The sequence below is a fragment of the Conger conger genome, chromosome 5 (assembly GCF_963514075.1).
Source record: "Conger conger chromosome 5, fConCon1.1, whole genome shotgun sequence".
Taxonomy (NCBI): Eukaryota; Metazoa; Chordata; class Actinopteri; order Anguilliformes; family Congridae; genus Conger; species Conger conger.
The window spans coordinates 42829713-42855182 of NC_083764.1; the positions used below are offsets into that span (position 1 = coordinate 42829713).

General features: G+C 44.0%; 2 protein-coding genes across 4 annotated transcripts; both read left to right on the forward strand.

Moving 5' to 3' along the window:
* Positions 1 to 1757: 1757 nt before the first annotated feature.
* On the forward strand, positions 1758 to 9968 carry klhl6 (kelch-like family member 6). Its single transcript, XM_061244196.1, has 7 exons — positions 1758 to 2251; positions 2770 to 2935; positions 5715 to 6164; positions 6811 to 7048; positions 7132 to 7334; positions 8431 to 8644; positions 8920 to 9968. Exons 1-7 carry the CDS (start codon positions 1968 to 1970, stop codon positions 9219 to 9221), a joined length of 1857 nt encoding a protein of 618 aa, XP_061100180.1. The 5' UTR covers positions 1758 to 1967; the 3' UTR covers positions 9222 to 9968.
* Positions 9969 to 10660: 692 nt separating this feature from the next.
* On the forward strand, positions 10661 to 25469 carry pask (PAS domain containing serine/threonine kinase). Of its 3 annotated transcripts, none has more exons than XM_061241073.1 (20): positions 10661 to 10776; positions 11722 to 11954; positions 12712 to 12920; positions 13176 to 13346; positions 13935 to 14072; positions 14338 to 14472; positions 15023 to 15239; positions 15965 to 16146; positions 16558 to 16723; positions 16861 to 16950; positions 17260 to 17428; positions 18497 to 19314; positions 19771 to 19943; positions 20500 to 20667; positions 21183 to 21308; positions 21391 to 21525; positions 21715 to 21914; positions 22209 to 22342; positions 22716 to 22859; positions 23475 to 25469. In XM_061241073.1, exons 2-20 carry the CDS (start codon positions 11750 to 11752, stop codon positions 23654 to 23656), a joined length of 3762 nt encoding a protein of 1253 aa, XP_061097057.1. In that variant the 5' UTR covers positions 10661 to 10776; positions 11722 to 11749; the 3' UTR covers positions 23657 to 25469. The 3 variants fall into 3 exon arrangements, with proteins under 3 accessions (XP_061097057.1, XP_061097059.1, XP_061097058.1); XM_061241075.1 differs by having other exon boundaries at positions 15974 to 16146; XM_061241074.1 differs by having other exon boundaries at positions 10736 to 10776; positions 11763 to 11954.
* The last annotated feature ends 1 nt before the right edge of the window (position 25470 follows it).

Below are 25470 nucleotides of genomic sequence, written 5' to 3' on the forward strand. Positions count from 1 at the left end.
CAGTGCTGGGGACAGCATGCTCCACAGGGCACAGCTGGCTGGAGGCTACAGTGACTGCCATGGTCCGTCTCCTCTCGGGCCCAGTCTCCGGCCTCGCCCTTATCCATTACGGCCTGGAACAGTCTGGCAACCACATCCACCACCACGTCCACCATCTGGCAGCGTCCGTGGACGCAAGGCGGGCTGGTATGCCAGCTCCTGCATAATGTCTTTCAACACCTGCTGGACAACGGAACGGCGCGGGCATCAAAAACAGAGGGCACGAAGTATCGCCAACAGATGGAGAATCCACTGGGTGGTAGAATGGCAGCATTTGCTGACTGCCTGCAGAGTGAGAGAGAGAACGCACGTTTCATCAAATAAAGCACATAAAGGCTCACTCAGTATGTTGCTAATAAAATGCTAATTGCTTACAACAAGCACATAGACGAAAGATACAGATATAAGACAAATATAAAAATTTGATCCACCAATGTACTTAGCTACCATCCATGTAATATTCATTGATAAACAACCAAAATTACTGACTGGGCCTTTAAGAACATTGAATTTACAGGTTCCTCTGTAATGCACAGGAGAAGAATAGTTACATATAATGTGTGTGTGGTTAGGGCTTACAGGTCAGAGAGAGCAGCCAGGTGAGGGTCCTGCCCACTGAGGGGCTCCAGTCTTTGGGTCCCGCAGACTCATTTGCAGGCTCTCTCTTTCTCTCCGGCAGCTTTAGCTACATGTTCAAATGCCACCTCCCAGGTCTGTATTCAGGAGGGATGTAGATCATGAGCCCCACATCAGTGAGGGAGATAATCATGCATTCACTGTTACTGCTGCCTGCCTTGTGTGTTAGTATCCTCTATCTGTCCATACTGTGGTTACTGGTGAGTTGACCCTGATCTGTAAAGTGTCCATAGGGCCAGTTAGATAATGAACATGTACTCTCCTGCAAAGCACATTATGTCAGCGATGGTTTGTTATTACACAGCAGTTAAGGTGGGTTTGCACAGAATGCAAGTGCTACATGTGCAGCTCTACATATAAGCTGGCAGCCAGCCAGCCAGTGGACCAACAGAGTGTTGAAATACTCATACCAAATCTAAAACCAAATTTGAATCAACCCGCGGGGGGGCTACCAACCAGTTGGCACTGACACATTGTGGATTGAATACCAGACTGTCTGCCCATCCACACACTAGAACAGTGCCTTCATAAAGCAGCATATATATATATTCTGCTCAACAGTAATTGCCAGGGATGTCACTTTCTGGTGAACCAAATTCCCTATTAAATAAATCAGGGGGTGGGAAAAGCGATTGACTCCCTGTCGGGGAATTAAACCCCGGTCTTGCGTGCAATATTTTGCCTACAGCATACTCTATAAGCACACTGTTGGCCTTGGTGGTTCTACTATTTATGTAAGTTTTAAAGATGACCTTACAAAACCAACAACCACTCTACTTCTACAACCAGAGCCAAAGTCTATAAATATGTATGAATATATATGTATATAAAAGATCATAAAATCCATCCCCAAATCAGTTTTACCTGAGAGAAAATGTAGGCAAATTGGAAATATTCTTGGAAAATAGGAAATATTCATGTGTCAGGATATGCTAGAGTTAGCAAGCATAGAGTTGCACATGATCAAGTCTGAAGTTCTCAAGGAAGGCACGATGTTGCCTTTGACTGCAGGAGCAATGTTGCAAAAGCACTGGGCTTCCTGTTTTATGCAGCTGCTTGTGTCTGTAGACAAGCAGAGCAAGACTTCCTTGAACAGGAAGTCTGCCTGGCCAACCCTTCACAAATGCTTGACAAGAAAACAGCAAGGCACGCATACATGCACAGGCTTTCTCACAAAATGGCAAACGCAGACACCCTACACATGGTGTTTGTATGCGCCATGGCAAAGGAAGGGGGCATTTAGAATTCAGATCGATGAACCGGCAAGTTAGTGGTTGCGCCGTAAGGCAAACATGAACAAAGTGGAGGACTCAGCTGAGAAGATCAGGGCATCCACAGAGTCGCAACCACAGCCACAGAAGAGAGACCCAGCAAGAGGGGCCATGGCGATGCTGGAGAGCTCAAGCGAGGAGGAGGGCAGAATCGAATTTGACGACTCGGGCCTCTCCATCGAGCTCCAGGGAGGCCTGGAGACGCTGAGGCTAGAGAGCTCGCTCACGGACGTAACGCTCCACGTACAGGGAGAGGACTTCCCCTGCCACAGGGTGGTTCTCGCTGCCGCTAGCAACTATTTCAGGTGAATCCTACGAAAGAGTTGTCCTTCAGAGTGCAGTGTAGACACAAATCGAATTTTGGTTGGTGCGTTGATCTTAAAGGAATTTCCACAAAGCTCTTTGTAGTGCATGGGGTCAGTAGACAAAGTCCCCTTTTGTGTTTATATTAAAAGCAACAAGACGCTATTAAGTGATTTTGGTTCATTGAAAGGGAGGCATGGAATTTCAAATCTTATAGTTCCATTTCATAAGATACTGAATCATAAGATTTTGTTTTATATAGACGGGATGAAAACCCACTGTGCTATGAAGTCTCCAGATATGATTCAAAGGTCATTACTGAAGCTCACTCTTGTTACAAAGGAGGCAAACACTTGTTTAAAACTTAAAAAAGGCCCTTTTGTGACAGTTCTACACAACAGTGAAACATGCTGTGTGATTCCTATGAGAGAAAGATACGGTCTTTGTGCCGGTGGTTACTTTATTTGCATCACAGTATGTTTCTGATTGCGGCGCATCTTGCTTGTTCTTCAATTTCTAGGGCTATGTTCTGCAATGATCTAAGAGAGAAATACGAAGACCGTATCCTCATCCAAGGGGTTGATGCAGAAACCATGAGAGTTCTCCTGGATTACACGTACACCAGTAAAGTGCAAATCACCAAGTACAACGTTCAGAAAACACTTGAGGCAGCAAACCTCTTCCAGGTAAAAACTTTTTCATACCCTTTTTTAACCACACCTCTGACTGGAGCGATGCAGCTCTTACCGTTTGCCCAATTCTTTCCTCTTGCCTCTTTTGTAGTTAACTCTGTTAGTGACCACAGGAGCTAATGTCAAAGTCTTTATTTACTTTGCAGCAGATCAGACAGGCAAGGGTTGGAAACCACCAAACAGTAGTAATGCAGATCAGGCAGGTCGTAAAAGAAAGTTCAGGCAATGGTCAGGTAACCGGGCAAACAAAAACCACAGGGATTATCCGGAGAGTGGTCATGGTCACAGGCGAAGTCCAAAAAATCCACAAAGGCAGTCCAAACATAAACAAAATCCAAAATCAACAGTCGATAAACCAAAGGGAGTCCAAATGCTACGGGTCAAATCAGGATAAACAGGATATCCAAAAGGCAGAATTCGAAAACAAAACAGGCTGCACGTTAGATCTGACAGCCATAAACACTGGAGAGTATGGCAAGTACACATGACAATCTGACAACAAGCTACACAAACAGAGGGGTTTTTATACATAGGTAACAAGAGGGAATGACAATCAGGTGTGGGAAACAATTGGGAAGTGGGAGACAGGTGAAACAAATAACAGGGAATTAATTAACTATGGTGTGCACAGAGGGAAAAAATAAACAAAAACTCTAAAGACAAAACAGACTCTTTCTCCTGCTTTGGTTTCTATTCCAAGTATCTCAAATATGAAGATCTTTTTAAGCAGTGTTAGTGGAGAAAACATTAACAAAGTCAAGCTGGACAGAGCTGGTTTCAGTAAAATCATTATCCAATTGCCATAGATTGGGCATCAACTTCCATTGTACTTGCATGTATTTCCATGCTGTCCTCCTTATTCCTTCATTTCATCATTTGAAGAAGAGAGACCAAAAGTCTGGGTGAGAGATACTCTTATGTAAAAGTAACATCCATTATCCATTATCCATTATCCATTATCCATTATCCATTATCCATCATCTTAAACCGCTTATCCTGAATAGGGTCACAGGGGGGCTGGAGCCTATCCCAGCATACATTGGGCGAAAGGCAGGAATACACCCTGGACAGGTCGTCAGTCCATCGCAGGGCACACACACCATTCACTCACACACTCATACCTATGGCCAATTTAGACTCTCCAATCAGCCTAACCTGCATGTCTTTGGACTGTGGGTGGAAACCGGAGTACCCGGAGGAAACCCACGCAAACACGGGGAAAACATGCAAACTCCGCACAGAGAGGCCCCGGCCGACGGGGATTCGAACCCAGGACCTGCTTGCTGTAAGGTGGCAGTGCTACCCACTGCACCATCAGTGCCGCCTAAAAGTAACATTATCATGCAAATTCAGGTATACAGAGAATGGGTTTTAGTTATAAAGGTGAATTGTACTTAAATAACTGATACTTTCTTTTTCAACTTTTGGACAGTGGAAATAATGTTTTTATGATATACTGGCTCACTAGAAATAACATTTCTGGACTTGAATCATACACTCACTGAGCACTTTATTAGGTATTTATTATACTTTATTATATATATATATATATATATATATATATATATATATATATATTTATTTATATATATATATTTATTATACTATTATACTGCTGCTGTGGCCTCTTCATGCGTTGTGTTCAGAGATGCTCTTCTGCATACCACTGTTGTAATGTGTGGTAATTTGTGTTACTGTCACCTTCCTATCAGCTTTGACCAGTCTGGCTGTTCTCCTCTGATGTCTCTCATTAACAAGGTGTTTTTGCCAGCAGAACTGCTGGTCACTGGATGTTTTTTGTTTTTCGCACCATTCTCTGCAAACTCTAGAGATTAGTGTGCATGAAAATCCCAGGAGATCAACAGTTTCTGAGATACTCAAACCACCCTGTCTGGCACCACAAATCATTCCACGATCAAAGTCACTTAGATTGGCTGAATAAGTATTTGCATTAACAAACTGGTGTATTTGTGTATATTATTTTCAAATGTTTTTGTAAAGGGTTTATAGTTTGATGGAATCTAATTCATATGAAAACAAAGATGTGCTTTTGAGTTGTGTAACTGGGAAGTGAAAATGACTCAAAAGTTGTTTGAATGAGTACAACTATAATTTGTTCTATTCTTGTCTTATTTGTGAGCGCAGCTGAGGGGGTGGCATGCATGACTGTTGTTTACAACTGCGCACCTGGTAATTTGAAGAGGTTCAGAAACTAGAGACTTCTGCATACGACTTCATCTTTATATTAACCGTACAGTGAATAACACATGCTCAGTGCTTGTAAACTGCCAGTCCATATAACATAATGGGTGGGTTTCACAGAATACAGATTAAGCTTAGTTCTGGACTTAACTGAAGTTTGTATGGAGAACCTCCATTTAAAATTCTATTTAGTTTACAACTAGGCTTAATCTCTGTCTACGAAACAGGCCCAAAGTCAGTGAATGTACCCAGGCCCTCTATGAAGCCTACCCTCGGAGTGTATTTTCACAATTGCTTTATGCACTTGTGGAGCCCCTTTTGAGCTGAAATACTCTAAGTTTACAAATGCTTTGTCTGTTTAGAGTAAAATACTAGGTGAGGTATGTCATAATGGGGTGCTTCTGTAGAGTAAGTGTGTTTAAATAGCAGTCTGAAACTTACAGCCTAAAACTAGTTTTGATGACATGTAGTCATGGACTGTGCTTAATATGTGTCTGCAAAAGTAGCCCTATATGTTTGGACAGTGACAAAAAACAACAACTTTTAAATAGGGCATCATCTCTGGTTGCAGTTCCTGCGCATGGTGGATGCTTGTTCCAACTTCCTGGCTGACGCTCTCCTGCCAGAAAACTGTGTGGGTGTCCTACGCTTAGCAGACACCCACTCGCTGGTAGCCCTGAAGACCCGCGTCCAGAACTACATCGTCCAGAAGTTCTCCCACGTGGTTGCCCATGAGGAGTTTCTGGAGCTCCCAGGTGACATCCTGGGCAGCCTTTTGCAGCGGGATGATCTGGACGTGAAGGAGGAGGAACTGGTTTTTGAAACACTGATGCACTGGATACAGGCACGGGAAGGGGAGAGGCTGTGCCTGCTGCCCTGCCTCCTCCAGCATGTTCGCCTTCCCCTGATAGATCCTTGGTACTTCGTTGAGAAGGTGGAAGCAAATACCCTGGTGCGGAGATCCCCAGAGGCCTTCCCGCTACTCCAGGAAGCAAGAATGTATCATCTTTCTGGGAGTGAGGTAAGTTACTGTACTGTGTATGACGTACCATTATGCTATTGCTTTATTAAAAGGAGTTTGCTAGCAAATCTAAGAAGTTAGCTGCTAACTTCACTACATTGACATAGTTGAAAAGAAATCAAGTGAAGATGGGGCACATCCAGGTGCAAGAACAGTTCTTTAATGGGATGGGATGAGCCACCCAGCAATGTTTTTAACATTTTGCCATATTTGCAGTCTTTTGACAGAACCTCAAGCAGAACAGCTATATGCAGCAGGAAGAGAAAGGGAAACATACAGTGTCTTATACACACAATTCCACCATCCCCCAATAATATTTCACATCCTCTTTTTGGCCAAAGTATTGATTCTTAAGTTGAAGGTACATGATTGCTTGTACTATACATTTTATTTTATTTTAAAAAGCAAAATCCAATGTCCAAAGCACTCCAGAGGTTAAGTTGTGCAAATCATGAGCAAGCAAGCTGTAAGAAAGGGGTACGAAGCAGGTAGTAACATATTTATACAGTCTATGTCAAATCAACTGATGGGTAAACCTTATTGAGTCCCCCAGTCTGGCACCTGACTCATTGTTTGCTCTTGATTACTACATTACTACAACTTTGATAGCTCTTGGCTAATGGAACATTTCGGACTCATCCCCAAGGTAATTTCGGAGCGCACCAAGCCAAGATTACAAGAGTTTCAGTCTGAGGTGTTCATGATCATTGGAGGCTGCACCAAAGAGGAGCGCTTTGTCTCGGAGGTTACCTGCCTGGACCCCCTGCGCCGAAGCCGCCTGGAGGTGGCCAAGCTTCCAATCACGGAGATGGAGGTGGAGTCAGACAACAAGAAGTGGGTGGAGTTTGCCTGTGTCACATTCAGGAACGAGGTGTACATATCTGGTGAGTACTACAACCGTGCCCAGCTGCAACTTCCACAACTTTGTGAAACTTTGCTTGTCCTGATTATTTCTGTACTGCTGCAGGTGGTAAGGAAACACAACATGAGGCCTGGAAGTACAATGCTTCTCTCAACAAATGGATCCAGATTGAGTATCTGACCACTGGGCGTTGGAGACACAAAATGGCCGTTCTGGGTGGGAAGGTTTATGTGCTAGGCGGATTTGATGGCACACAAAGACACAACAGTGTAGAGGCATATGACCCTTTTCACAACTGTTGGTCAGAGGTGGGTTCCCGAGGTAGCACAGTGTAATCTTGCTTGCCTGTGATATACAATTCTATTTTAATGTCAACATGTGAATTACAGTTTGAAAGAAAAAAACTGTTGTTACATGTGTCTCAACGGCAGGCTGTATTTCTTTCAGCATATATTGTTTTATTGTTCCTGTCCTGGTGGCACAGATGGTGCAGTGGGTAGCACTGCTGCCTCACAGCAAAGAGGTCCTGGGTTTGAATCCCCGTCGGCCAGGGCCTCTCTGTGCGGAGTTTGCATGTTCTCCCCGTGTCTGCATGGGTTTCCTCCGGATACTCCGGTTTCCTCCCACATTCCAAAGACATGCAGGTTAGGCTGATTGGAGAGTCTAAATTGGCCATAGGTATGAGTGCGTGAGTGAATGGTGTGTGTGCCCTGCGATGGACTTGCGACCTGTCCAGGGTGTATTCCTGCCTTAGGATTAGGATAATGAATTAATGAATGTTCCTGTCCTGCATCATTTCAACTAATAATTGGCAGCCTGTAGTGTAGTGGTTAAGGTACATGACTGGGACCCGCAAGGTCGGTGGTTCTAATCCCGGGGTAGCCACAATATGATCTGCACAGCCGTTGGGCCCTTGAGCAAGGCCCTTAACCCTGCATTGCTCCAGGGGAGGATTGTCTCCTGCTTAGTCTAATCAACTGTATGTCACTCTGGATAAGAGCGTCTGCCAAATGCCATTCATTTAATGTAAACTAAGGACTCTTCAGATCATTATCTTTCTGAAGAATAGGTCCCAAAGTCTTCTGAACACCTTGGTGTTCTTGCAGATATTTTGCCTTTGTCTTTAATTTCTCCAAAACGAGTCTGTTCTGAAATATGATAAGAAGATGTAATGAATATAAAATATTAGCCTGTCACTTCATTCTTTCATTTGGTATGACATATATTCCATTGTGATGTATTGTGCCCAAGAAATGTAAGAAAGATCGAAAAGTATGACAATATGCCCTGTTCTCCCCTAAAGTATTTCCAAACTATTTTTGAACAACTTGCATATTTTACTGTTAATGCTTCATGACAGATTTGCAGCACATTTTATTTGAGCTTTTTTTCTACATATCACAGGCGCCCCCTCTTGTGCTGAACGTAAGCTCCTTTGCTGCAGCAAGCCTCAAGGGAAAGCTGTATGTGATTGGAGGGGGTCCCAACGGCAAACTGGCCACGGATAAGACACAGTGCTTCGACCCTTCCACAAAAAAATGGACACTCCGGTCACCCATGCCGATTGAAGCCAAGTGCACGAATGCTGTGACCTTCAAGGAGCACATCTATGTCGTTGGTTGGTATTCAACTAAACTTAAGATACTTTCTTCTGACTACAATACATCTTAGTAGGTCTACTACACCAACTGTAACTGGTTTTAACCCTTTTATGGTTTGTTGAAAAAAAGACTTCAAATAGTTGAATGTGGAAAGAGAAATTATTGCCAGTTTTCACTTTGGGTTATGGTTTTGAAGCTCCCTCCAAAACATGCAAAGTCACTTCCAATCATTAACAACTGTGTGAACAGGTGCTTCCTGGTGTACGTTTGCTAATGTGGTGTGTCTCATAAGGTGGCGCAATGAAGGCCCTGTACTCCTACAGCCCTCGGGAGGACTGCTGGAGCCTGGTGACGCAGTTTGGCCACGAGAGAGCCAGCTGTGGCATTGCCGCCTGCAGCAACAAGATATTCATCACCGGTGGGCGTGATGAAAAGAACGAGGTGATTGCCACAGTGCTGTGCTGGGACCCTCAGGCACAGAAGCTGACGGAGGAGTGCGTTCTTCCCCGTGGGGTGTCTCACCATGGCAGTGTCACCCTCAGGAAGTCCTACACACATATACGACGGATAAGAGCAGGGATGGACTCTGCATGAATGAGTTGTGGCTCTGCCAACTGGACTCCAAGAAACAATTACCTCAGGAAAAAATACTCTGTTTTATTATTCCATTCTTGCATAAGGTTTGAGAAAGATATTTCTCATTGATCATTGATTGATTTTGGAGACAGTGTACTTTTTGTGTATTCTATACAAGAGGAATGTTTTGCCAAGAGCAGAGTGACTTGAGATTCCATGGATTGCCACTTAATTCATTCGCACCTACAACATGTTAGGCACTGACATGCTACCAGTTGACAGTGAGGTAGTGAGGTACTTGTTACTTGAGAGGCACACCTGTAGAACCCAAATTTGGTGAGTTTAAAAGGTGAAGAATATAAATGGAACAGAAAGATGGTTTGTGTATCTGTGGCAACTGTGAAATAAAGTAACTAAAATGTAAAAATGTAAAAAAAATTGAACTCATGGGGTAAAATAATAATGATGTTTATGTTTTAATGTATTTGTATAACTATATGTTTATTTGCAAAACAATTTGGTGACTATTGGGACAATGAAGCAATATTTAAAGAACTGTTATTTATTATATTATTACTATATTATTTTCCATTGGAAATCAATATTCTGACAGTGTTTAGATGGCTTTTCCCAAAACAACCCAAGCACATGGCATATAAATTATAGCTAAGTGCAAGAAGACAAAGTTGATAAATGATAAGATTCAACACAACATAAAAAGTAGATGCATGGTTTATTGGAATTAAACAAAGCTCCACAAATCAATATGGTAATGATTACATTGGATAGCTCTTGGGAAGTTCGATTTTACAGCAACTTATTGTCAGGCTAACCTGTCTATCCAGTTAGGACCTGTTATACTTTGATTACAATGTCCATCCTCAGTTGACGGGTTAACTGGAGGAACGACTGGCACAAGCTATGGCAAATGGTCTGTATTTATAATAGCACCTTTATCCAAAGCGCTGTACAGTTCATGCTTGTCATTCACCCATTCATTCACACACAAACACACACACACACACACACACACACACACACACTCACACACACCAACGGTGACTGGCTGCCATGCAAGGCAACAACCAGCTCGTCAGGAGCAGGTGTCTTGCTCAGGGACACTTTGACACACCCAACCCTCCGACTGCCAGACGACTGCTCTTACCTCCAAACTGCAAACATACATTGCAAAAGTACAGTCTATTGGTTAGCTGTACGGTTAAAAAACTAGCAAAAATACAAAGTTACAATTGCTATATTGGTTTTAGTCCACTCATTTCCAGGAGCTTGATCATTTACAGATTTTTACTATGGTGCTTTTCCATAGAAGTGTTTTGGCTGGTCCAACCCGGTCTCCGTTCCCTTAGAAACGGCCTAACGAGCCATCCCGTAAACAAAGCGTCAACTCCTCCCTTCGAAAATATAATTGGGTCCGCTATCTGTCAGTTTCGAGAACAGCTCTCTCATTCGTGTATGTCGACAAATTTCCCCTGAAGCGCTCCCGCGTTAGGAAATCTTCAGCGCAATTTGAAATTGGATTCTGGAAGAAAAACGAACACAATGTTTCAACTAGGTAACTGGCTAAAGTTTTTGTATAATGTTAGCTTAGCTAGCTATAATGTTAATTTGCTAGCTAACATTACTAAACTGACGTGATCGCTAAGTAAGTAGCTAAAACAAAGTGAAACTTCACAATCTAGCTAAAATGCTAAGTAAAACATTGGCATTCATAACAATGAACTGTTAGCTAGCTAGCTAATTGGCATTATCTATCATTATGTAACATTAGTGATATTTTCTATACATCGTCACGGCAAACTTTAAGGTTAACTATAAGGTTTCTTTTCTGAGAGATTGGCTAGAAAACTAAATCGCAAGTAAATTACATGATGGCTAGCTAGCTAACTTAGCTTAGTAAACGTAACAGACTAAGTAGATTTTACACGGCTAAATTAGAGGTAACTGTTATGTCTAAAAAATATATTTAACGCCAGGTACGTTAGGTATGACCAATCTGGTCTAGCTGGGTATGAGTAGGTCAACCAGCTACTGCTGGTACTGGTAGCTTGTCTGAGCTGGTAAGTTAACTGGTCTACCAGCTGTTTCAAAACATAGCTTGAGCAGGTCAAACCATGTCAAGCTGGGAGCTGGTCTGAACTTGTCAACCAGCTAAACCATGTCGAGCTGAGACCTGGTATGAATTGGTCAACCAGCGGTTTCAAATGCTAGCTTGAGCTGTTTTATTTCGGCAGAGAAAACCAAATGCTGTGACGTTATTTCATGCAATTCGAGCTATCAATATCATTTACCGGCCATCATCACATATGGGACTTGAAATTGTAATGTTTTTTCCTAGCTAGCTAGCTAGCTACGTGTCTGGAAACCAAAAGTCACATAGACGGGATTGTAAAAGTTAGGTTTCCCCAGTGACACTTAAGGGAAAGGGTAAGGTTTTCAAGTGAGACTGGTGACTGCGGCAAGTTAAATGTTGATGGCATGCCCTTTCTTGTCCACATAGCGGCTAAGGAACTGTAAGATCATCTGCAATGTCACTTCCAGCCCTCAGCCGTTCTGCTGAATACGTATCCGACATGCACGCTAAAGGGCATAGTTGTTGGACCCCCATTTGCGGGACTTCGGACCAGCTCCATGGCGACTCTTTCGACCTGAACAAGTCCTACCCTTGTGCAAGGAGGCCTTCGCCAAAGAAGGCCACGGCTCTGCAGCGCTGGCCTCTCCACGAACCTTCAGGTCAGGGAATTAAGTCAGACTGTTGTACAGGGACCAACAACAACATTTGTTATTTATCTGACGCTTTTATCCAAAGTGTTTAGTTGATTAGACTAAACAAGATAAAAATACACCTGAGCACATACTTTTGATAGTTCCCCTGAAACTGTTCTATTCAGGTAATTGAAAACACTATGTGTTTAGTGAGGGGAAAAAGGAAGGGGAATGCTATTGTCTGGCACATTCCGGACTTTCTATTTAATAAGAGAACCTAAAGTCTGACTTAGGCTGTGGTCTTAGATCAGGGTTTCCCGAACATTTTACTGATGTAACCCCAAATTAATGTTCCCAAACTTACACAACCCCAACACCCCACCCACACACATCTTGTGCCTAACAACACCCTTTAGCCACGGCTGTACTAGAAATATTCTGCAACCTCTCCTGCATCATTGCTTTATTATAGTTGGGTTGTTGTAATGTTAAACATGTAGTGGCCTAGAGTCACATATTTCCCATCCCAAAATCGAGCAACCCAACATGGGGTCCTGACCCATAGTTTAGGAACCCATGTCTTAGATATTTTTTTTTATTCTGGTAGCTACACCACATTCAAAGCAATTTAAAAAAATGGCAGATTTCATTTCATAAATAAAAAAATAAAAAAAACATAAAATGAGGAATGCTCTTCCCATTATTGGCATTACTCCCATTACTCTTCCCTCTCGTTTTAGTCTTGTACTTGCCTCACTTTTCCTTTTATTTTCCCCCTCCATAGGTTACAGCTGCAGTTCTGTAGCAGCAGAGAACCTTCACTTGAACAGTTTTATTCTTCCAAAGGCTCCATCCTGCTCTTTCTTAGACTGCTGCGCCGTGTCCACTTCTTTTCTTGCTCAGCTGGCCACTGGAGACCTCAACCAGTCCAGGCCCCCTGCAATCCCCGGTCCCAGTAAAGCAATCCTCACTGTTGATTCTAATACTATGGAGGTATTATATATATATTTTTTGGTTGAACGCATATTAAATATTCTCATCCAGTCAGAGAGTGCTGTAGAGGCAGATGTAGGATGTGCAGTATTGGGGCTATTGGGGGGGGGGGGGGGGATTGTTTGTAATTCCGACACCATTCTGACACCATTCAATTAAATAGTCTCTGAGAGCACTGACCATTTACATTGATTCTTTATGTTTTTGGACAGGGAAATGAATGGTTTTGTTCCTCAAATTTTGCATATTTTACAGATATTGGTTGCTAATGACCAGGCTTGCAAGTTGTTTGAATGCAACAGCAATGATCTGGTTGGGTTAAAGCTGTCTGGCTTCCTAAAGAAAACCAGTCAAATTATGGAGGAAGCCTTGGGAGAGGAGATTATCGAGGATGATGGAAGTATGACTATTGTGTCAGGAAAAGTGGTAAGAAGTTATTGATATCTTTTAAAAAATGTATATAATCAGAACTTGCAGGCTAAACTGTCTGCATCATTCCTTGTTTGAAATTGAACAATTTTTAAATGCACCAAACTCTTGAGACATTCAACATGTTCTTTTGAAAGTTTCAAGTCAAGTGTATAGAATTATCTACTGCTTTATATTGTTCTTGGTTATGAGAGATGCTGGAATTAAGAAGTGGTCTTGGAATTAATCTGCGATGATATTAGATCATAGTTTTATTTCACTAAATTCAGTAATAGTGATTCAACAGGTAGTCCCTAAAGGCTGTCTGTTGTGAGAACATTTGGAATGCGTAATTGTGAATATGTGGGTCATTGAAGTCACAACACACTGGGCGAGCCAATGTCATGGCACCTGGAATAATGCTTGCAATTAAAGAATCCCTAGACCCATGTGTTTGGTGTCTGCACTGAGGAAGGAAAATGCTGAAATGTCGTGTGTTTGTTCTTTTTAACGGACAGCTTCTGATAAATAAGTGGTTACTACACCAAGTGTGTCTTGGCCAGTTTGATTGTATCTTGGAAACAGTGTCCCTCTCTGTGTGCGTAGGTTGAGGCAGTGAGAAAGTCTGGCACCGAGGTACCAGTTTCAGTATGGACCAGAAGACTGACCCCAGAGGGACGCCGCTGTCTAGTTGTGATGGAACGAGTGGAAAGAATCACTGCCTGTGTGTCTTTTTTGCAAGATGTAGGTCTTCCATGTAGCATAAAGATTTGTTGCACTGTAGCAGTTCAAAGAGTACTTGGAATGCTCACAAATATTATAGGTTTTATTTCGAAAAAGAAGAAAATAAAATATGTTTAATGAAAGATTCAATTTGGCCTAATCACTTAGATGGAATGGCGGTTTTCATAGTGAGCAGCCAGGGAAGTCCATGGTAGAGAGGGTAATGTAAGGCCAATGTTCATTTTTTGCTGTTCTTTGTGATTCAACCAGTTCTTTGTCATTTCAGGGGAGGATCCTAAGCTGTGACCCAACCTTTGCTCATCTCCATGGCCACCAGAGTGCTGACGAGGTGGCGGGGCTGTCAGTTAGGGAGCTCATTCCATCCCTCTGCCTCCCACCTCACCAGAGGACTTTGCCCAAGGTTAGATACCACGCCTGTACATACCCTGCATGTACATACATTTGTGGAAAGAACACAACCTGATGTTTTACACGACACTGTGTCTACATGCTCATCTTGCCCCTGATGCTAAGAACAACCGCAGAGACCAGTCTTTGTGAATTGAAAGCCATTCTCCCTGCAAGATTTCATGCATCATTTTATGCATTCATATTTTTATGGCTTTATATATTTATTTGCATTCTCTTAAGGAGATGTGTTTCCTTGATTAATCTGTAAGGCAGACAGATTGTAATACCCTTTAATAATTGCACTATTGTGGAGATTCTTGGTCAGCCTGTACCGGTATAAAGCGGAAGTCAGAGTGGTACTACTGACTTTGTAACTTAAGTTATTTATTGGCTGATCTAGTCTCTCCACATAGCGGTCGTAATTATTTAACCTTACTAACTTCTTTTCGGCAACATCAGAAGTAAAAGCACGCAGATACCTTTGCCCTAGCTAGATTCGATCGTTGGGTTAGCATACAAAACTTTATCACTTTGCTTGTTTTATCCTTCTCTCCTGGCAGACACTTAGAATCCAGCGAGTCTCTGGTACGAGCAAGGACGGCACCACCTTTCCACTCTGTATCAAGCTGAAGGCTGCGGTGGATTGTGGCAAATCCTGGTTGAAGGACCAGTCCGGTGGGGTTAAGCCGGAGAGAGCGGAGGTTGCGCCCGTGTCCTCCAGCTTATGCAAGTCAGCGACTCTATCACACCCAGAGGATTCCCCCCAGAAGTCACCCGGTAAGCAGCAGCAGCAACGTTTGCTGGGATCCACTGGGAAATTAGGCGTTCTGCTGGTTTAGACACTGCACCTGTGGCCCACAAGATGGGCTGGTATGCTGTTTTACACTGGGAGACATGGGGCTGCAAACAAATTGTCCATGTAAACAAGTTTGCTTGACAAGATGAACATATTTCTCGAAACAATGTAACATTTGTTAGAAAAGTTTACGAGAAAGTAAAAGTAGCAAATGCATATTAAGGAACGGTAAAAAAAAAAAAAACTGTTGCTACATGGACTTCCTTCAACAAACTGATAAGATGACCATGATGTTACTGTAGTCTAATCTGAAGGAGCGTCACATAGGGATATTTAAATACAAATATTCCAGTGTACTTATATTAAAATACATTTGTATAATGTATAAATGTAGCCGCTGATTCACAGATTATACAGTTGTGAAATCGCATATGAAACAAGATATAAATCTAAGATATTAAATGCCTTTTATTTGCTTGCTTATGGCTGTTAAAGTGGGTTAGTCCTTTATTATGGTCATGTAATCTGCTTTTCTTTGTAAATGACCTATCTGTATGAATCAGATATGGAATAGATTAGACTGATGCATTGTAAATTGGCCATTTTCAAAGGAAAGGCAGCGGTAAGAATGCATTTCAGGAGAAGTGCTTTTGAACTCAGGTCTGAATGAATTGTGCTTGTGTTTCTGTCTGTCTCTGGTTTTGAGGGTGCCCAGAGGACAGCTGCCACCCATCCCCAAGCACAGGTTTGGTGTTCTCTGGGACCATCTGGGTCTTCACAGCCCTCAGCGGTCTTCTCACGCTGGATCACACCGGCTCCGTCCGCAGCATCACTGACGGCTTTGCCGCCGTGCATTTTGGGTACAAGAAGTCTGAGCTACAAGGGAAGGTATCCAAGTTCACTTAAAAGACAGGCTTAAGCACAAGCGCTAGGGTGTAATTATTCCAAACTCACAAAAGCTAAGATGTTGCCTTTACAAACTTGACAAAAGCTAAGGTTTAAATGTTCAATCAAATCTAACAAAAGCTTAGGTATAGCCATTCCAAAATGACAAAAGCTAAGATGCTGCCATTACAAACTGACAAAAGCTAAGGTGTAAACATTCGAAACTGACACAAGCTAAGGTGTAACTATTCCAAACTGACAAATGCTAAGATGTTGCCATTACAAACTGACAAAAGCTAAGGTGTAAACATTCAAAACTGACAAAAGCTTAGGTGTAGCCATTCCAAACATGCTAGGTATCAGAATGTTCAAATTACAGCGTAGACGCACATCACTGCTCCGTTGTGTCGGTAGAACGTCACCTTCCTGATGCCAGGGTTCTACGAGAGTCTGTGTGCGGTGGAGGAGACTTCAAGCCCCCAGCTTCAGCACCTGGAGGACGAGCTCAGAGTCGGCTCCCCTTCACAGGGACGTCTCCTCTTCCATGCCAGCTGCGTCAGCTCTTCCAGCAGCTGCACAGGTAAAGCCCGGGGTGTCAGGGGAGGTGTTGTTAGAGGACAATAACATGCTTAAGGCTCATTGGTGAAGAAGGGCTGGTGGTGTTACAGTGTGGAATATGAGGTGCTCATTGATGGACTCCTCACTCTGTTCATTCAGATCACTGTAGGTGTTCTGCTAGTGCTAACCAGCCTGGAAGCATGTCCAGTCATTCCAGCCTGCCCGTGTCATTGGAGGGGAAGCTGCAAGGTGGGTCCAACTCTAAAGCATACGTCAGATGGAGTCATTTACAGCACAATGGAAACTTCATATGCTGTTACTAAACTACTGTATTATCACTGATACAATAGGCCAAATGAGTCACAGTTTCTTTGATTAAACAAACTAAATCTACTATCCAAATGAGTCAAATGAGTGTGTCTCAACACTATTGCTAAAACAGCACTGTTTCAATACATCAGGTGTTATTCCTCCACACTGAAATGTCCCTTTGCTTCATGGCTGTAAATAGTTGAATTGGTTGGGTTTTAAAGGTTTTTTTTCTTGCTTGTTGTGCAGGTCCTAGCACAGTGCTGGCCGGTGACATGGCCATGGTTCAGCAGGAGACCCAGAGGAAGGTCTCTGGGAAAGAGAGCATCTTTACCGGGACCAGCGACAGGCTGGAGAACCAGGGCAGCGCCCCATCCACACTGTCCTCGCCTACTGTCACCTCCACCCCGTTAGATGGGTAAGTACCCCTGGCACCTTGTTTCAGGTTTTAGGGAAAGTCAAATGCTATAAGTACTCAGATACGGAAATGGATTTCCAAGAAAATAATTGGTTTTCTACGTAATACTTAGTGCATCATCCCCAGGCAAGAGTAATGGCACTTTTAATAAAGAAAAGAAAATTAGCACTGCCACCTAATGGAACAGATGGTACTGCACACAGTGATAGTGTAGATGGGTGGTATGTATATTTCCCTATGTGCATCAAGCACTCACAGGACCCTTTGTGTTGAGCATGGAGTGTGTACATTACATTCGGGGCTTCATGTAAAGCAATATGCTCTGGTGGTCAAGGAACTCAAATTACAATATTTAGGGTTCGATTCCCAGTTGAGGCAGTTTGTAGCGCTCTTGCACAAGTATTAACCTGAATTCCTCTTTTGTTACAATCCTGTATGAAGTGATAATATGAAAACACGTTTATTCTGTTTGCCAAGAAAGCATATAGATATACACTCAGTGAGCACTTTATTCGGTATTTTAGACTTAAGTCTTCTACTGCTGTAGCCTATCCACTTGGAGGTTTGATGTGTTGTGTGTTCAGAGATGCTCTTCTTCATAATACTATTATAATACATGCTTATTTGTGTTTCTGTCACCTTCCTGTCAGCTTCAACCAGTCTGGCCCTTCTCCTCTGACCTCTTTCATTAACAACGCATTTCTGCCCACAGAACTGTTGATCACTGGATGTTTTTTGTTTTTCGCACCATTCTCTCAGGAGGTTGTGTGTGAGGAAAAACCCAGGAGATCAGCAGTTTCTGAGATAATCAAAACACCCTGTCTGGCAAACAATCATTCTACAGTCAAAGTCACCTAATAATATTTCTTCCCCATTCTGACATTTCTGAAAACAGCTGAACCTCTTGACCACGTCTGCATGCTTTTATTTTATTTTAGTTGCTGCCACATGATTGGCTGATTAAATATTTGCATTAACATGCTGGTGTACAGGTCTACCTAATAGAGAGTGGTCTGAGTGTATATTTATAGTTTAGTTGAGATTGAGAGTGTATTGCTTGCCCTACAGGCAGGTTGGCACCGCAGAGTCGATGGAGCAGGCTGCCCTGGTGGGCCCAACCAGCAGTGGGTGTGCGGGTGCGCTCCTGCTGACTCAGGACACGCCCTGTCTGTCCTCCTCCTGCCCCGTGCACAAGCTCCTCCCAGGGCCCGATGCTCGCCCTGCCCCTCCTGACCCAGCTGACAGCAGAGATCGCCCCCTGCTGGACTGCATGTGCTCCGGGCGCAAAGACTCGCAGGACTCCAGCTTCGAGGTCATCTCGATCGGGAGCCACTCGTCCTCCGGGTTCAGCGAGAAGTGGGCCGGGGGCTCCGGGGCTGAGCGTGCGGAGGACGTTCGCCCCGCCCGCGACCCCTTCCCGCCCTCCGACTCCGGCAGCTGCTTCCTGGACGTGTGCTCGGACGGACTCCTGATCACCAGAGCCCTGCGAGACCTGGAGCTCAGCGGCAGCCTGGAGCTCCTGTCCCAGGCGTCCTGCGACACGGCCGAGCTGCTGCGCACCCCCTCCCCGTACGTGGTAGAGTCCGACCTGGAGGGAGAGGTCAACGCTGAGCGAACCACGGGGCCCCCGGAGGGGGGGGGGGACGGAAACGCCTCTTTGGAAGCGGAGCGGGGTCGCTGTTCGGACGCGTCCTGCGGAAGCCCTGGGTGTGAACGGGGGGGACAGATAGTGGAGGTCTGGAGGTCCTGCACACAGGCAGACACCCCAACCACCTCCACCCCGAAGAAGCAGCCGCTGAAAACCCTAGGGCCGTCCACCATGAAGGGGGAGATCCTGGAAGGGCGCTACCTGGGGAACTGCTACCATAGAGATGGATCCAGACTCAGTATGTAGCATTTATTTCCTCTAGCTCACTACTGTGATTCTAATCTTTTAAGCCCGTTTGAAAATTAACTACCTCATAATGGCAGCTGCAGACATGAAAATGCTCCCTGTGTATGAATCACACGCAGTTTTCTTAAACCATGGTTTTGATCCATTTTCATCCATCTGGCTTTGATGAAAGGCCTCCCAGGGATCATAGTCTTAAAGTTAAATTGCAAAAAATTTCTAAAGATCGAAAGGTGGGGGTGGTTGAGTTCGCGATCGCAGACACCTTACGGTGCCTTCTGCTGAAAGCGCAGGCTGATATATTATCTAGAAACAAGACTCATCTCTTGTACAGTATGTATGTTGTGCCTTAGAGAGCATTAATGCAACCCTATGTCTGTTTAGTGGTCAAAATATTTCAAGCTTAATTCAGAAGTGCACACTTACCATATTGACATCACTTGATACTTAGATGTGCTGTTGGAGATTCAGAAAACCCAGCTTCCTGACGGTCAGCCCCTCTCCTGTGTGTGGATGAAGTGCAACGACATTGGACCCCAGCAGGGGGTGCCAGTGGGTCTTCAGTCCGACACCGAGATCAACAGCAACTCTCTCCAGGACACATCTGGGCTGAGTCTGGGGGAGGTGAGTGGCACAACCACACCTTTCTACAAATGTATTACAACCTTACTACAGTTTAAATGTGTCTTAATAATGCATTTCATCATTATTAGAGAGACTTTCAACAGGTATCCAAAATGGAGTGTCCAACGCTCGTATCATTCATCTGTGTGCTTGCTTCTCCATGTCCTAGTATTCCAGTCTTCTAAGTGGATGTTGTGCCAGTACGTCAATGCTAATTCCTTCTATTCTATTCTATTCCTTCTATTCTATTCTATCTACCGTCAATGCTGTACCATGTGTATTCCTTCTATTGTTCCTAACTTTTCCCCTGACTTATTTATTCAATTCCCTCTATCATTTGTAGATCTTTACTTTTGTATTTTCCAAGGGCAGGTCATGTGTAAATATAATCAATAGTGTGTCATTTAACCTGGAAAATACCAGGTGGGGTAACTAGTGAATCTGTGAGTAGGTGAAAAGCATCCAGGAGTGCACTTCTCCAGCTTTGCTGTACTGGGGGAGGTGGATAGAGCGTATCGCTGGTTAACGAAAGGCACGCCCGGTCCCTCTCCGGCAGGTGATCAGGGACGCGGTGCGGGCCGAGGCCTTGCGTTCCCCCCAGGACCTGGAGCACTCCCGGGCCTGCGAGGGCCAGTTTGGGGAGGAGTACTGCCCGCTGTGCGCTGTGGGGAGGGGAGCCTTCGGCTTCGTGTGGAAGGCCCGCAGGCTCGCCGACGGCAAGGAGGTGAGGCTGGCACCCACACCGTTCCTGTATGTAACACGCCTCCTAAAATCAGTCATTTAACATAAGGACACACAGCGGCATCAGTGCAAAGTACTGAAGCTAGTAGTGCTAATGAGCTTAGCCTTGTGGAGAATCTTCAGCCTACTAGAGTTCAAGCCAGATCCTTGAGGTCCAGGTCCATCTAAAATGTTTGTGCACATTTTAATTCTTAGAATATACCGCTCAGGTCAGTCCCTCTGGCTCAAGTTGGTTTGGCAGTAACAGCGATGATTCTGGTTATTGAGCATTTTGTATTTTACCAAAGATTCTCCTGAGAGCAGTTTAACTATCAGGAATCTAGTGTCGCCTCTTTAACCTGACTTGCAGTAAAACTTGTGAGAAGAGGAAGTGCAGTATCAAGATAACACTGGGCTTTACAGTATTAATACAGTGTGAAATACAGTATTAGAAATGAGGAATGGTGATGTATAGTGTTGTAATTCTATACGCATTTGATTGCTGCTGTGTTTGGTCAGGTTGTTGTGAAGTTCATCCAAAAGGTCCGCATAGTGAAAGACTGCTGGGTGGATGATCCCGACATGGGCCGAGTCAGCCAAGAGATCTCCATACTGACCCGTCTCCAGCACCCCAACATCGTTAAGGTGGGAGAGAAACTTCGGGAAGACAAATGTCATTGGGGTACGGGTGTCCAATATCAGAACTGTGACAACCTTCTGGTTTCAGGTGTTGGAGGTGTTTGAGAACGAACAGTTCTTCCAGATGGTGATGGAGAGGCACGGGGAAGGGCTGGACCTGTTTGAGTTCATCGAGCGGCAGCCTCGCCTGGACGAACCGCTGGCCAGCTACATCTTTAGACAGGTGAGGGACGTAGGTGCCTTTGGACTCTCCTGCTTCAAGTGATGGAGGAGCTATGCCGCCATTTTGGCTCTCCTCTGCACTCACATACGAACTTCAGGCTTGTCTGAGCCCATTGACAGAACGGCTGACATTTTTGCTACTCTTTCACAATAAATGAAAATAAATACGCATGATGTCTTTGTGCACCAGCTGGTGGCTGCGGTGGCCTACCTTAGAGGCAAAGGAATCCTTCACAGGGACATCAAGGATGAGAACGTCATCATCGACACAGGCTTCAACGTCAGGCTCATTGACTTTGGCTCAGCCGCCCTGCTGGAGCCGGGCAAACTGTTCTACACCTTCTGCGGCACGCTGGAGTACTGCTCCCCAGAGGTGCTGCAGGGAAACCCGTACGTACTGTGTCCTCCAACGACTTGTCTCCCTGTCCGAATGCTGTTAACATTCAGCTACATCATACAGATGGATGCAGTGGTTTCTTCATTAGCCTTAAGAATAAGAAGTCCATTCAGAGCAAAGTTATTATACGGTTTTGATTTTGACTTCAGATTGTCTCTGAATTGAAGTGATCGTGGAAATGGAGCAATTCTGATTCAGGTCCAGGTGAATTTCATTGATCTCAGCAGATGAAGATCAGCAATAAGATGCTTTGGGGGGGCTTTGTGACACCTGATTGTGTTGTGCAGGTATGAAGGTCCTGAGCTGGAGATGTGGTCCCTGGGCGTGCTCCTGTACACTCTGCTGTTCAGTGAAAACCCTTTCTGTGAGGTGGAGGAGACTCTGCAAGCACAGCTCTGTCCACCCTTCCCAGTCTCCTCTGGTAAGTGCCCAGCTGTTTCCACAGTACATGTGCACTCATAAGAATGTGCACTCTTCAGAATAAATAAATCACATTAATATATCGGTAGGAGATGGCAACCCTGCCCAGGAGAGCCACAGGGTGTGCTGGTTTTTGTTTTCACCTTTTAGATTCAGACCCAAGAAACCAGGTGATGTTAGTTAACTGTTCAACTGCTTTCATTGATCAATTAAGTGCTGAGTAACACAGAAAGCCAGTGCTCCCTGTGGCTCTCCAGGACCAGTTTTCCCAACCCCTGGGTTGGGGCTATGGAAGTACAAACCATATATGCTTCTTGGGGAAGTGATGAAGCGCTAATCTTCTCTCCGGTTATCTCTTCTCTTCCCTCCTGCAGAGCTGCAGGGGCTCTTGTCTGGCTTGCTGCAGCCAGAGCCTGGGCTGAGGAGCACCCTGGAGGCAGTGCTGGAGGCTCCCTGGATCCGCCAGCCCATCAACCTACAGCACTACAGCTGGGAGGAGGTGTTACCCACCAGTCACAGTGAGAGCCACCTATTACTGCTTTAACCCTTTATGGTGTAAGATGGCAAAAATGTGATTTGAATGTTCTTAACTGAACATTCTGATGTTGATGTAACAATCACTTTTGGAAAAAGCGCAACACTGCTACTTTACAGAGTCACCACTTTATTGGCAGACGTGCTGACGTTTCGCCACTAGGCCTTCATCAGAGTAACAAAAGTTTAACCTCAAAAAAAGGTGCACCTGCAAAAAAACTCTACCAAGGTGTGCAGGCCCTCTCTGGCTTTGATGTAACAATCACTGAAAGCAGTAGAGTTCTAGAACAAAGACTAGAACTTTTAGAAAAAAGTAATTATCCAGCGCTATTTGGAGGAATTAACAGACTATATACAGCTGGATGTTTCGGTGTAGATGCTCTTGCACTGCAGTATGTTTTTGTGCCGGACATCTTCATAAGTATTAAAACACCATAACGGCATTAGGTCCCCAGTTTTGGTTTGAGCCCATGCCTCTTGTTCAGGGGTCCTGTGTCCCAGCAGAGGGTATCACATGCTTGGCTATACAAACTGTTTGGCTGTTTCCTTCCAAACAGGTGTAGGTTCAAGCCATCTTCACTGCAATTTCTGCATTTCAGATTCTCTTCTGTTCCACGGGTCGGACCAAGGGGCTTCACAGGAGGATGGCCTGTATCCCGATGCGGAGCAGTACCGGAGCCAGTCTGAGGACTCTCTTCCAGTTGAGGATGAAGATGAGGAAGATAGGAGGTCCATGGCTGCTTTGGAGACAGAACTCCTCAAGTATCTAGCCGATGAGTGATGACTGCAATGCTGGGTCCTGGAGGACCACAGTGCCTGTAGAGAAATTGAACTCTGGCCTTGTAGCGTCACAGTACCTGCAAGATTACTCCGTCCTTGTCCTGGAGGGCTATGGTGTGTGCAGGGCTGCTCAACTCTAGCCCTGGAGGGCTGTCATACCTGCAGGGCTACTCAATCCTGGTCCTGGAGGGCCACAATAGCTGCAGAGCAATTCAACGCAAGTCTTGGGGCAGTCAGCTGATTTTTTCAGTTGTCCCCCAAGTTTTCCCCTACCAAAGCAATTCAAGGCAATCTGATTTGAAGTATGTTGCAATATTTCTGAGATGCTTACTGTTGAGAGTTTCATACACTTGCAGTAAAGTACCAGCATCTGGGTTTCCTGTTGATGACCAACTGACCAGCTTCCAAAGTCTTGCATTTTACTGTGGGAAATGTCTGACTTTTCTCACTGACAGCATTTATTCCCCCGCAAGAGTCTTACCACACAATGTAGAAGAAAAACAAAGGGGGGGGGGGGCGTATGTCAGCAGGTATGGGCCTTTTAAACTTACTGTTTTCTCTCTTTTTAGCCTATACATGTGATTTTTCACCATTGAGATGCTATAAGGCTTTGATCTGACTGCCCCTGAGTTTCATGAAGGTATTTATGAGCTGTGGGCCTCATGTTGCACTTTGAAACCAGGCTAGGTTGTGGATTAAAATAATTCAAGACATTAAATTGCCAATCACACTAGACATTTTGTCCCATCTTGTGGGTTCAGTTGCTTGAATCGGTTCATCTTCATGTTGATGAAACTAACTTGTTCTCTTTCCCAGTTACATGCTTGTTCACGTTTATACTGGAAAATCAAAGACCAGAACTAATTTAGTCCTCTTAACACAACTCCCAACCAAAGACTGCACCAAAATATTTTTTGATTGGACCTCAGGATCTTTGTTTTGTAGGCTTTAGTTTCTGTCACCATTTGCATATGGCTATGTGAGCAATGCCACTGTCTCTGATTAGTCAGGGAGCAAATGGGGTTATCAGATGCTTATTTTGTGTGCTACTTTTTAATTATATTTGTAGTCACGGAGGATACCTACTTAACAATCGTTGGAAAAGTCCTGAATGAGACCGTTACTGTTAGTCCAAGGACTTTGATTCTTCAAGGTAAAGATTCTGTCTGTTGTCTGGAGACCAGGCGAATGTGGCGTCAGTGCCGGAAATTGATAAATGCTTGGCTCATAACAGCTGTCAATAATGTCTGAGCGCAACTGATCTTTATTGTATGCGTTTCAATGCATACATGCAAGCATACATTTCAATGCATACATTATTAAGCCCTGTTTTGGACAGTGTCTGTTAATACATGTTTATACATACAAGCTTAAAGAAAACTGAATGTGAATATGTGCATAATATCAAATATTACATGGAGGGCCTCAAAAAAATGTTTTAGGTTTTGTTAAACACGACTTTGGTAGTTTTTTCCACTTTTAGTGATTGCTTGAGTATTTAAGTATTTTAATATTTATGTACACGTCAATAAAAATGAAAGTCTTGTATGTGATATGCATTATTTATTTTTTGGCTTTGTTATTATTTGTTGTCGGATATTTTAGCACGCAGTGATTGTCCAGCCAATGTACTTGCTTTGTAGATTATTCAATATTGCGTTGTCGTGTGCTGCTTATGGTACTCTTATTTTTTGAACACTAAATAACACTTTCTTTTTTAAAACTGTGTTCTTTCCATTTGAAATCATTTGAAAACTGCGACCATGGATTTCAATATTTCAATGCTGTCTTAATAAAAGATTGGAACTGTTAAAC